Below are 12,752 nucleotides of genomic sequence, written 5' to 3'. Positions count from 1 at the left end.
TGTGTGTGCGTGAGCAGTTGGCTGGGAGTGAAGCCCGAGTAGGGATTTGCATCGAGAGCAAAGGCTGGGGCTAAAGTCGCCTTAATGGGCACCCTTTTTCAGTCTTTATTCAGCAAATATTTATAGGAGCCCAATCAATACCAGGCGTAGTCCAGCAGCTGAGGGTCCTGTAATAAACCCGGCTGACACCCGTGCCCCCGCTTCACAGAGAGACGAACCGAGGGACTAGACAAAAACTCCCCGGGAGAGCAAAACCCGCGGAGCAAGGAAAATGTTTTCCCGCGCTAGTGCGTAGGAGCCACGCCCCGGCGCGGCCAAGCTCTTCCGGCGCGACGCGAGCTCCGCGGAGTCCAATGGGAGCGTGACGCTGGGGCCGCGCAGGCGCGGTGCAGACTCTCCCGGAAGTCAGTGTCTGGGTGCTGAGCGCGAACTTGAGAAGATGAAGTAAGGCCTCAGTTTACCTCTGAAGAAGTAGGGACGGGCCGCGGGAGGTGGCCCACCAGGACTTGGGTGGTAGAGCGTCTGCCGGGCCGAGGGGCAGGAGAGGTGCAGAGACTGGAAAATTAGTCCCTTAGTTTTGCTCTCCCTTACCTCTGGCCAGGCCGCTCTTAATGTCCGTTTTTCTGCCCCCCCCACCCCCTGCAGCCCTTTAACTAAAGTGAAGCTGATCAACGAGCTGAATGAGCGTGAGGTCCAGCTTGGGGTGGCAGATAAGGTGTCCTGGCACTCCGAGTACAAGGACAGCGCCTGGATCTTCCTGGGTGAGGTCCACATCTTTTTCCCGCGCTGCTCCTCTCCTGGCCTGCCTCCTAACCTTTCGGCATTCCCGCCTTTTCATTCCTCCCAGCATTCATCACGCACTTTTATTTCCTTCTGCTGGCTGCCCCGTAAATCCGTTTTCCATATCTCTTTTCTCTCCCATTTCTAGTTTGCTCCCCCTGTCACGTCAGTGTCCATGATAGTAACCCTTTGCCATTCACTGTGGTAAGAGTCTTGCCACTTGGTTTCTTGGTTTCAGAGACCATTATTATACCGCGTCCCCCTATTACACAGCTAGGGAAACTGGGGTGCAGGGAAGTTAATGGACTTCCTTAAGGCCACATGGCTAGTAAGTGGGACAGCCAGAACTATGGGATTCTAGAACTCACGGTCTTAGGCACGATCCTGTATGATTGCTAGTCCCCTGCCCTTTCCCCTTCCCTCAGAATTAATTTCTCTCATCTAATTAGCTCCTGCCTTCTGTCCATGGCCATATTGTCATATCTATATTCACTTTGTGTCACTTCCAGTAATATGACGGTTTGTTCAAAGAAGTTATTGCACCAGATATTGTGCTAAGCACTTATATCCATTGTTTTATTTAATTCTTACAACAGTTCTGTGAAGTAAATACTAAAGTCCCCATTTTACAGATGAAGAAGGAGAGATTTGCAGGGGAATTTATGTCCTGTGAAATGCTGAAAGTTGTCTATAAAGACAATTAAGAATTTTAAAAGAATTTTAAAATCCTTAGTCTATGTGAGGTGGGGTTAATATTTTCATATTTAAACTGATTTTTGGATCTTAGCTGTGAATTTCTGGGTAAAGAGCAGGTGTGTTCGAGATATGTTTGTGGAAGCAGAGTTTTATGCCGGAAACTATCTGCTTTGTCCCTAAGATTTTGGGTGTGAGGAGTATTTGGTTAGTGGTGACACCGACTTTTCCACAGTTAATCACTCCTTTTGCTGCACTAGTACTGCACTTTATATATGCTTCTGTCGTATCATCAGACTGACTTCTTTGAGGGCAGACTCTCTGGCTTACTTTTCTTTGCACCCACCAGTGCTGGGCCTAGTGCATGGTATGCTTGTAGACACTTGGTAAATGTTAAATGTGGTTTTTTCTTCTAGGAGGGCTTCCTTATGAACTGACTGAAGGGGACATCATCTGTGTGTTCTCACAGTAAGTCCTTTTTCATTTCCTGACTTCTAGGTCATCAGAGTGTGCTTCCATAATGCATTTTGTGGCATCACACAAAATCCATTTATTTTATGCTAAGCTAACTGGCCTCCCTGCATGGGGAGGGCTGGAGCATCTCCTGTAGTCTAGATCAGCCCCAGGACATGGTTGTAGAGCTCTTCCAATATGGAAAATCCAAGAAGTTGGATGATTTAGGAGGCTGTCTTGGGGATTCTGGCCTATTTTTATTGCTTTTTCAGTGAAGCTTGTTCAGCCTGGGCCTACACTGGAACAGACTGGAACTCACAGGGCTACTTGGGCTCCTTGGGCTCCTGCAAACTAAGGGTAATCCATGATCACAGGGCCCCCTGGCCTACATCTGTGTGGTGTTGTAGCATTAGGGCAAAGCACAGAGAAATGGGAGAAAAAGCAAAAAGCTTTAGTCAGTAGTTTGTTTTCTTAGTTTATAGATGAGTGTAAGGTTAATGAGCAGAGCCATTATCTCTTTACCCAGAAGCTGAGAATTATAGGCTGATGAGGAACAAGAATGACGAGGTGAACCTTACTTTCCTCGTTCTGCTGTGAGATGAAAGCAGCAGCATTGGGTGGGAGAGCATCTTGGCAGCTTGCACTAGTAGTGGAAGCTGGTAGGAGAGGGGCTAGGCACAACCCAGAGCTACACAGAATGGTTGGATAGTCCGTAAGGCCAGAGGGGCCCTGAGGGCAGAGGATTGTTGTAGAAAAGTTGGACAGCATGTACAGGCAGAGGACTGGGGTAGAAGGGTTTGTGGAAGCAAACAGCCAGCACACCATGGGAGAGACATTGCTGTGGCAGGGGATGGTTGGGCTGTCCGATAGGAAAAGGACCCTCACTAGTTGGGCAGCATGTGGGGGAGAGGGCCATGGGAAAGAAATTGGGCAGCACACATGAGAAGGCCGTGGGAGAGGGCCTCAGCAGCCCACACTGGCAAAGCACCCGGAGAGGGACAGAGGCTCTTTCCTCCTACTTTTGGGGAGCTGGAAGTTCACAGCAGGTGCAACCTGTAACTTCCACCCCTTATGATACCTCTGCCTCGTCCACCCTTCCATCTAGGGAGTGTTTTTGTCTTACTTGCATTGAGTGATGATCAGCTGGTGTGTTTGTCTATTTTGGCTGTACACATTGCTCTCCATGAAGATTGCCTTTGCCATTGGTAACAGTAGTTTTCAAAAAAATTTTTTCTGATTATCAAGGTAATGTATAATCATTATAGAACATTTGGAAAAAGGAAAAGCATAAAGAAGAAATTAGAATGTACTTTAAAGAAAAACTGTTAACATTTTGGTATATTTCTTTATCATCTTTTTTTAAATGTTGGGCATTATTTGCTGTTATAAATTGTATTGCAGTATACATTGTAGTACATACATCCTTTGTATGCATTCCTGATAGATTCCATAGTGAAATTACTAGATCAGTATGTTAACATTTTTATTTTTTATTTCATTTTTTTTAAAGATTTTATTTATTTATTTGACAGATCACAAATAGGCAGAGAGGCAGGCAGAGAGAGAGTGGGGGAAGCAGGTTCCCCGCCTAGCAGAGAGCCTGATGTGGGGCCCGATCCCAGGACCCTGGGATCATGACCTGAGCCGAAGGGCAGAGGCTTTAACCCACTGAGCCACCCAGGTGCCCCATGTTAGCATTTTTAAGATGTTTTATAAGTATAGCCAATGGCTGTCTGAGAAGGTTGTACCAGTTTCTACTCTCACTAGAATGTCCATTTTTCTGAATCCTAATTGGCAGCTGTTATTTAAAAAAATATATTTGTCATATGGTTTCTCATTATGAGTTTACTTTCCCTCTAATCATCAGTGAGGTAAAACATCTTTTATAGATTTACATGCCATTATTTCTTGTTAATTTTAAGTTGTCTTTTCATATTCTTGCTTGTTTTCTTCTGTTGGTGTGTTCCTCATTTTCTTAGTGATTTTACAAAAGCTCTTAATGGTTTTAACTCTGTTATACCACTTGTCATGTATTGTGTTACTGTGGACTTACTTTACTTAATTTGATGTATTATACTACATTATCATCATTATTATTTCTTGATGTTCAAATTGGCCCAGTTTGGTCTATAGGAGTCCGTTTAAATGAGTTGCTATATTATCTTTTCTTTTACTTTTTATTTTGAGATAATTTCAGGTTTAAAATAAGAAAGTTATAAAGTATCGTAAAGAATACCTGTTTCCCTTCGCTTAGATTCCCCAGATATTAACATTTTACTACATTTGCTTTGTTGTTATTTCTCCCCATGTGTATCTGTTATTTTGTTCTGAACCATTTGAGAGTCAGTTGCAGACATGATGCCCATTTATCCCTAAATTCTTCAATATGTATTTCCCCCCACAACAAGGGCATTCTCTTGTTTAACCTCAGTATGGGGAACAAATTCAGGAAGTTAACACTGATACAATATTATTATCTAATCCACAGACTTTATTCAGCTTCACCACTTGTCTTGATGATCTTCTTTATAGCGAAAGGAAAAAAAACTGCTTTGTGGTCCTTTATCTACGATAAGAGTTGTAAATATTTTCTCGAATTTTGTCATTTGTCTTTTGACTTCGTTGTGATTTTTTTCTTGCTGTGCAAAATTAAAAAATTTTTTTATTCATTCATGTGTTTAAATTATATGGTAAAATTGATTTTTTTAGGGAGTGTACAGTCCTGTGAGCTTTAATACGTGTATAGATTTGTGTAGTCACCCCCACAGTTAGGATGAATAACAATTCCATCATCCCCAAAACTTCTTTGTGCTGACCCTGTATAGTCTCACACTCTAGTGTTTTATATGGTCAGATTTATCAGGGTTTTTTTTTGTTGCTTCTGGATTTTGAGTCATAATTAGATAGTAATCTCCCCACCCGCCCATCTGTGCTCCCTTCTAGTACTTGTATAGTTTCATTTTTATGAATTGAAGTATCTGGTCCATTTAGAGTTATTCTGATGTATAGTATGAGACACAGATCCAATTTCATTGTGTTTTTTTAGTAGCTCTCCAGTTGTCCCAACATTTATAAAAACGTTCATATTTTCTCCCAGCAAATTGGGATGTCACCTTTATCATATTACTAATTTTTCTATATATACTTGAATCTCTTTCATGGCTTTTTATTCTCTTCTGTTGGTCTGTCTGTCTCTTTATGTGCCAGTAGCACACTAGTTATTCATAGCATTTTTTCAGTGTATTTAATATCTGGGAGAGTTACTCCTCAGTGTTCTTTTTTAAAGATTTTCCATCTACTCTTACATGTTCATTTTTCCATGAGAATTTTAGAATCAATGAATCCAGCTCCAGGAAAGTGAAACACAACTTGTACTATATTAAATTTCAATATTAACTTGGGGGAAGATGTTGCTGTCTTTATGATGTTGAGTCATCCTACCTAAAAACAAAGGATGTCTTTATATTTATTCAATACTATGTGTGTCTTTCAGTTTTAAAAAATTTTCTCTATATGGACTTTGTACATTGCTTGTTGTTAAGTTTATTTCTAAGTATTTTATCTTTTTTTGTTGCTAATACAAATGGGGTTTCTCTTTGGTTATATCCTCTGATTATTGTTTGTAAGAGAGTGATTTATTTTTTTTAACTTTATATCCTGTTACCTTACTGAATTACTATACTGCTTGTTTTTGTCGTCGATTCTCTTGAGTTTTCTATACATATATAAACATATACATAAATAAATCTTCAAATAGAATGAAAAAGATTACTTTTTCATTTTTTACATTTGTTTTCTCCTTTCTAATTGCACTGGCCTGTACCTACAATATTAAACAGTGTTAAATAGCTCCTGTCCTTAGTTGAATCAGCTCCAATATGGGTTTCCCTTGCTATCAGAAGGTAGAGTGTTCTGTGAAAGCTTTCTAAGCTACAGTGGCATAAAGTGATGAAGCAGTTACCATATCATAAAAGTGAAAATCCTCTTCAGCTTTCTTTCGGTTAGTGAAAACAGGTACTAATATAGGTCTTTTGTAAAAGTGAAGGGGCATTCAGGTAGCAGGGAAACCTGTATTTTCTGTTAGGTAAGGTGCTACATAGCTGGCCGGGCTGTATGTATGTGAACATGTTATTAAGTATCCATCAATTCTTATTTTATTTCTATGACTTTACTCTTTAGCTTATGAATCTTTCACTTACCTGGAATTTAACTCTGTATAAGGAGTAAGGTAGAACTTTTTTCTTTTTTCCATTACTTTGTGCTTTTATCTTTATTAACTCCCATTGGCTTTTCTTCGATTTGTTTTCTTTTATATTCATTCTGCCTTTTTAACAGTAAAATTCCTAAAAGTCACAGATTTTTCTGATTGTGATTTTAGCTGCATCCTGTAAGTTCTGGTATATATTCTTCTCATTTTTGTTGTTTTTTAAGTAGTCTGCCATTGATTTTTTTTTCTTTATTTCACTTTCATCCAGTTGTTAGCTAGGTTTCAAGTTAGCTAGAAGCACATTTTTTTTATTTAAAATATGATTTCCAGCTGTATTACATTGTGATTGGAGAACACGTTCTGTTCTGTTTTGGGACATTATTGAGGTTTATTCTGTAACCAATTTTAATACATGTTTCGTGGATTCTTGAGAAGAAATTGTCCTCTTTTTGTAAGATTCAAATATATGTATCTGGTACTTTGACATTAATATTTATTAACAACATAATTGTTACATTGTTATGTTTATATTTATGATATATAGTTATATATTGATATTAATTCCTTTGACCTTATTTTTGTCAACTTTATGTGTTATAAACTTAAGTGGCATGTTAAACTATCGCATTACTTTTGTTATTAGTTTCTCCTTTTATTTTTAATAGTTTCTTTAATTAAATTTTTGACTTGTGAATTTATGCCTAAGGTTTCATGACATATCTTTGTAATATATTAGGACCCTTTTCAGTGTAAAAGAGCTCTCTTAGTCCCATTTAAATATTTTTTGGCCTTGAATTCATCTTTGATCTTAATACTACCACCCATAATTTTTGTAATTGGGTGTTCCTGCTCTGTCTTTGTCTAATTTTTATTTTTAACCTTTTTATGTTATCTTGTTCTAGATGTGTCTCCTATACAGATTATATTATCTGAATTTTGTTTTGTCATTCAATCTGGAAGTTTTTGCATTTTAAATCAATAGTGTCTTACTCTTTTATAAAATAAATAGATATGGGGAGATTGTTAACATTAATCTGGTGCGGGACAAGAAGACTGGGAAATCCAAAGGATTCTGTTTCCTTTGCTATGAAGACCAGAGGAGCACAATTCTGGCTGTTGACAATTTTAATGGGATCAAGGTGAGTGTGTTCACTAAGCAGGATTTGGCTGGACTTTTCCTGTATGTAAGGGTTCAGTTTAATTTCCCACCTGATTGCCACAGGTACAAGGACAGTATTGGTCACTTGGGTGTGTTGAGAGGGTTGCCGAGGTGTGGGGACGTACTGACCAGGAAATGATCCCAGGAAATAATTTCACTAGCATACGACCCTGCTAACACTTGTTCCTTTTCCTCATGTTCATCTTCCCAGGAGCATAGTTATCATGCCCCCCGCTCCCAACCAAGCCTCTGGCTTCACACCTTTCCATTCTCATACCCACTCTCATCTCTGATGTACTGGGCAACAAAAAGACTAGCAAATGCTGCTCTTCCATGCTATGCTCTATTGGGATTTGGGGCTCTCATGGCTTCATGCTCTAAGACAGAGCTCTGTGGGTCTGTCATATATCTCTACTGACTTAACATTACTGGGCCCTGGAAATTCTCTAGTTAAAGTGTGATGACAAATTCTACAAAAGTAACTCATTCTGAAGTTGTTTCTCCTCTGTTCCCTCTCCACCCCTGGCCTGAGAGAAGTTGATGGGCAGGTCAGGCCTATCGGTGCTCTACCTGGTCCCTGTGCTTATTTAGGGAAAGCACTGCAGTTGGATAAGCACTGTCATAGGTTGGGGGGTTGACTTTTGACCTGGAGAGTTTGTCACTGATTGCACCAGTGTGGAACAGCTGGAGACTCTAGGACAGGGTGGAACAAGGTACTAGGCTTAATTTTTAAGAGAGCCAGCAGTCAAATGGAGTCACTATAAAAGGGAGGTTTTCAAAAATGTTTTCAAAAGGGGAATAGGAAAAATGACTGACTACTCAGGCTTAAAGGTAAGAATAAAAATCTGCTCTTGTGTGGGAACAACAAAAGCCAGACTTTTAACATTTTGGATGATTTTGCCCATAGAATAGGTCTGTATCTGCCTGAATTTTTTGAAGATTTTATTTATTTATTTGAGAGAGAGAGAGAGAGACAGAAGGAGCCGGGGGAGGGGCAGAGGGAGAGGGAGAAGCAGACCCCCTATTGAGCAGGGAGCCTGCCGTGGGGCTCGGGGATCATGACCTGAGCCTATGGCAGACACTCAGCTGACTGAGCCACCCAGGGGCTCTGCCTGAATGTTTTTTAAGTGAGGGAGGGGTTAATTTTTTATTGTTCACCCAGAGAGTTCTGGTTCACAGCAAAAATATCAGTGTGAGCCATTGTTCCAGTATGGTGGGAGTAGAGCAAGGTGTGAGGGCTTAAGAAGAAAGATCTCTTTCCCTTCCCAGCTGTTGGTCTGCCTTGGCCTCATCCTAATTGCTGTATCAAGAAAACAGCTGCATCACTGCACTTGATTTCAGGAATTCATTCTAGCTGCCAGGCCACATCATGTTTTACAGTGAATTAATGTTACAGACTGCCGGTAATTCATTGTTTATGCATGTAAATTCTCAGTTTCCCCTCGGGGCAGTACTGCCCCAGCCTTTTTTCACTTAATGGTACATGTAGAACATGAAGGTTATTGTGTGGCACACTGGGGTAGACTGTGACGTACAAGACTGCCTGGTACAAGAGCCTCAGGGACTCCAGCTGCCCCAGGCCCCAGCTGGCTGCCCCAAAGGCTGAGGAAATTATTACCTAGGTCTGTGTGCTGTGACACACCAGTTGGGCAGGTCTGCTTTAGAGATTTCCCCAGCAACAAAATTAGCAGGAAGGTAAAGGGTGTGGTTCAAAGGCATGGCGTTCTGCAGCTGGGTTCAAAGAGCTCAATGGGAGGGCCATCTCTGCTGAAGCATTGCCTCTGTCTTAGATCAAAGGACGAACTATCCGAGTGGATCATGTGTCTAACTATCGAGCTCCTAAGGACTCAGAAGAAACAGATGATGTGACCAAAGAACTCCAGGAGAAGGGCTGTGGCGCTCGCACCCCCTCAGTGAGTTCAGCTGAGGGTTCTGAAGATGACAAACCCACAAAAAAACACAAAAAAGGTAAAGCGTTAAGACCCAAGAGAAGATTCTGGGTAGTCTTAGTGTTTGTTCTTCCCAGCGTTCACTGAGAGTTGATAATCAGTTCTTAAGTATGAAGGGAAAAGGTGTGGGAAATCTTATTTTAATTGGGAAAGTGGAAAGACTAATATTACGGGCTGAATTCTGTCTCCTCAAATTCATATGTTGAAGTGCTAATCCCTCAGTACCTCTGAATGTGACTGTATTTGGAGGCAGCATCTTTAAAATGGTAATTAAGGGTGAGAATTGCCTTATACAGCAACTTGACATATCAAGGGGGAGAGCCATCCAAGTTGGCTTCTCAGAGACACTTTCTGGAAGTGTAGAGTATGACTGCTTCTCACTGCTGCCCACAGGCTTTCCTTTTGCATACCCTCACTCTCCTCCATCGTCCTCTTACTGGTTGTGCCCCTTTTTCCTCCAGACAAAAAGGAAAAAAAGAGAAGAAAGAAAGACAAAGAGAAGACTGACCGGGAGGTACAGGCAGAGCAGCCACCCTCCTCTTCACCACCCAGAAACAAGATGGTAAAGGAAGAGGATGACCCTGACTCTAAAAAGCACAGCAGCAAGAACTCAGAGAAGGGCCAGAAGTCAGAGCTCAGAGAGCTGCGAAAGCACCAGCACAGCTCTCCTGAGGTCAGGGCGACCTGCCGCGGTGGCGCAGAGGACAGAGAGAGGGAGCTGAAGAAAGAGAAGGTGAAGCATGAACATAAGTCCTCAATCAGGAAGGAAGAGAGAGAAGAAAAGAACAGAGATAGAGAGAGAGTTCGAAGCTCAGACACATATTCCAGCTGGCCCAGTGGGCGTTCTGAGGGGTGTAGTCAGAGAAGTAGAAGTAGGAGCCGAGAGAGGTCGAACAGGCATAAGAGGGCCCGGCACTCCTGGGACCGGGAGTCCTCTAACCTCAGTGACCGCAGGCACCATTGAAGCCGCGGCCTGTCTGGTGGCCCGATAGAACTGGAAATGAATGTGCGCTTTCAAATGCAGTCATATTCAGTTAGGCTTTTACTGTTACTGTAAGTAAACTCTCTGAAGCTGAATTCTTCCAATCCCTTGAGTACTAGAGTCACCGAGAGCTGTAGTTTTAACAGCCACAGAGCCTGGAGTTTTGAGTAAATTTCTTTTTCCTGGGAATTTGCTCAGTACTTAGCAGACGAGGTATCCTAGATTTGGTTTCATAAATGTGGCCCTTGAATTTACGACCCCCATTCATGACGAAATTGCTAGGAAAGGGGAAATACCAAGCAGTTCTAGAATTCTAGTCTTTGTGCTAGAGGTGTGGGTGACCTTTCCGTTGGCAGGTACAGCCGTAGCATAGAGAAGGGTGGTTTGACTAGGTCTGGACAACTTGATATGAATGCAATAGTGATTCTTAACACCAGGCCCCTCCCTCTGCACCCACCCTCCTTTTAAAAAATTTTTAAAAAAATGTCTCTTTTTTAACATCCATGCATCTCCTTGCTATTTATTTATTTATTTATTTAATTTTATCAAGGTGAAATTCATGTAACATCAAATTAACCATTTTAAAGGGAACAATTCAGTGGCATTTGGTACATTCATGGTGCACCAAAACGCCACCCCTGTGTAGTTCTAAAACCTTTCCACCACCCCAGAATGAAACCCTGTGCCCATGAAGCAGTTACTCTCCATTCCCTCCTCCTCATCCCTGTCGACTACCAATCTGCTTTCTGTTTCTGTGGAACTACCTATTTTGGACATTTTATTTCAGTGGAATCCTACAACTTACGGGCTTTTGTGTCTGCGGTCACTTGTGTGTTTGAGGTTCATCCATATTGTAGTATCGGTCAGTACTTTGTTCCTTTTTATTTTTTTTAAAGATTTTTAAACATTTATTTGTGAGCGAGAGCACAAGCAGGAGGAGTGGTAGGCAGAGGGAGAGGGAGAAGCAGGCTTCACGCTGAGCAAGAATCGATCCCAGGATCCTGGGATCATGACCTGAGCTGAAGGCAGACGCCTAATCAACTGAGCCACCCAGATGTCCCAATACTTTGTTCCTTTTTATGTCTGAATAATATAGACCGCATAGACCGAATAGACCGCATTTTGTTTATCCATTCCTCAGTGGATGGTCATTTGGGTTTGTTTATGCCTTTTGGCTAGCCAGCTCCCTTTCCATGTTTGTGACATACCAGCCTACCTATGGGCCAAGTTTCCTTTTCAAGTAGCCGTCCTTGCTGAGCTAGGAATGCTTTGTCAGCTTAATGCCTATCTCTCTGGTCTCCTTGGCAGTTGTTTTCTCATCTGGAGAATCTTGTCCTTTCATTTTATCGATCAGTCCCTTATGAGTTAGGTAGGAATTAGTTCACAGCACCTTGGTATTGCTGCTGAATCACTAAAATGGAACTTCTGACCCTTCAGAACAAAGGAACAGAGCTTTAGTGAGCCCATTAAATTAGTTGACCTCATATCTTAGTTTGAATCCAAGGTTAGATGTGTGAGAGATTTTTTTTTAGGGGAAAATGCCCATGAAAGAAGATGGGAAAGGAGGTCGGAGGAGTCTGGGAAAGCAGTCAGACTCTGATAGAGGACTAACCTCTGGAGAATTGGGAAGGCAGGAAGGAAGGTTGGGGAGGAAAAGTCTCAGACTGCTGTGGAGTTCTGAGAATGTGTCAGCAAGACCAATGGTAGCGTGAGTCCTTGAGCCAAAGCACCTGTCAGGAGGAGTCCCACTAGATCCGCTTGGGGAAGCAGGAGTCCTTGGTGCTGGGCCTTCATCAGCCGTGTGGCACTGTGTTTATGTGTCCATTGTGCTGGTTTTGTGGTAACCGCTGACAAAGGCCCTGGCTCAGTCATTTTATCTGCTGGGCAGTTTAGTGCCTCTTCCATAGTGGATGTCCTGATGGCTGTTAGCATGGGATACAGAAATGTTCACACTCTGCCTCCTCCCGCATGTCAGTCCACTGTCTTTACACCAGCCCTCCTTGTCTCTGATCTTTAGCCCTGGTCCTTCCAGTCTCCCAATGAGATGGCCAGGCCATTGGCCACTGCCCAGGAGTCTGTATATATCCAATGAATATTCTCACTTTAGGCCAGTTCTTTTACACCAAGTTAGATGCACTTCTTGAGGTCCTGTCCCTTGGAAAGTTTCCTTCTCCACCCCTGAATGTGGCTGTAATGCAGATACCATTCCTCTTCATTTTGCACCCACATACAGAGCTGACCCACCTGGAAACTAAGCTCAAGCTGTTTTCTGCCTCAGCTAGTCATGGAGGAACCCCCATTTGGCTATAGGTGCAAAGGTACAGGGGCTACCATTTTCTGCATCTTTTAGGTTCTTAATGGTCGCACTGATCTACTGTCTCTCCTGAGATGTAATAGTGTTTTGATTTATGTATTAGTGTTATACCAGGAAAACAACCAATAGGTTATATATATCCTGCTGTAAGCCAATTCCTAATGAGAAAGCATATAGGCATATCTCGTTTTATTGCTCTTTGCTTAATTTTGCTT

The 12,752-nt window shown here is 42.0% G+C and overlaps 1 protein-coding gene across 3 annotated transcripts in view; it reads left to right on the top strand.

Moving 5' to 3' along the window:
- The first annotated feature begins 344 nt into the window (after window positions 1–344).
- The window catches only part of RBMX2 (RNA binding motif protein X-linked 2), a 110,177-nt gene continuing 97,769 nt past the window's right edge, over window positions 345–12,752 (top strand). For 2 of the 3 annotated variants that reach the window (XM_047714970.1, XM_047714969.1), the window contains exons 1-6: window positions 345–444; window positions 646–761; window positions 1,890–1,941; window positions 7,143–7,272; window positions 9,083–9,260; window positions 9,703–9,974. In XM_047714970.1, coding sequence (XP_047570926.1) covers window positions 440–444; window positions 646–761; window positions 1,890–1,941; window positions 7,143–7,272; window positions 9,083–9,260; window positions 9,703–9,974 — 753 coding nt within the window. In that variant the 5' untranslated portion in view covers window positions 345–439. Of the gene's footprint in view, window positions 445–645; window positions 762–1,889; window positions 1,942–7,142; window positions 7,273–9,082; window positions 9,261–9,702; window positions 11,171–12,752 lie in introns of those variants that run through there. The other variant, XM_047714968.1, reaches the window with a different exon arrangement.

Source organism: Lutra lutra, chromosome X (genome assembly GCF_902655055.1).
Source record: "Lutra lutra chromosome X, mLutLut1.2, whole genome shotgun sequence".
NCBI classification, from domain to species: domain Eukaryota; kingdom Metazoa; phylum Chordata; class Mammalia; order Carnivora; family Mustelidae; genus Lutra; species Lutra lutra.
The sequence above is the reverse complement of the archived record's forward strand: the minus strand, read 5'-3'. Positions and strand labels throughout refer to the sequence as shown.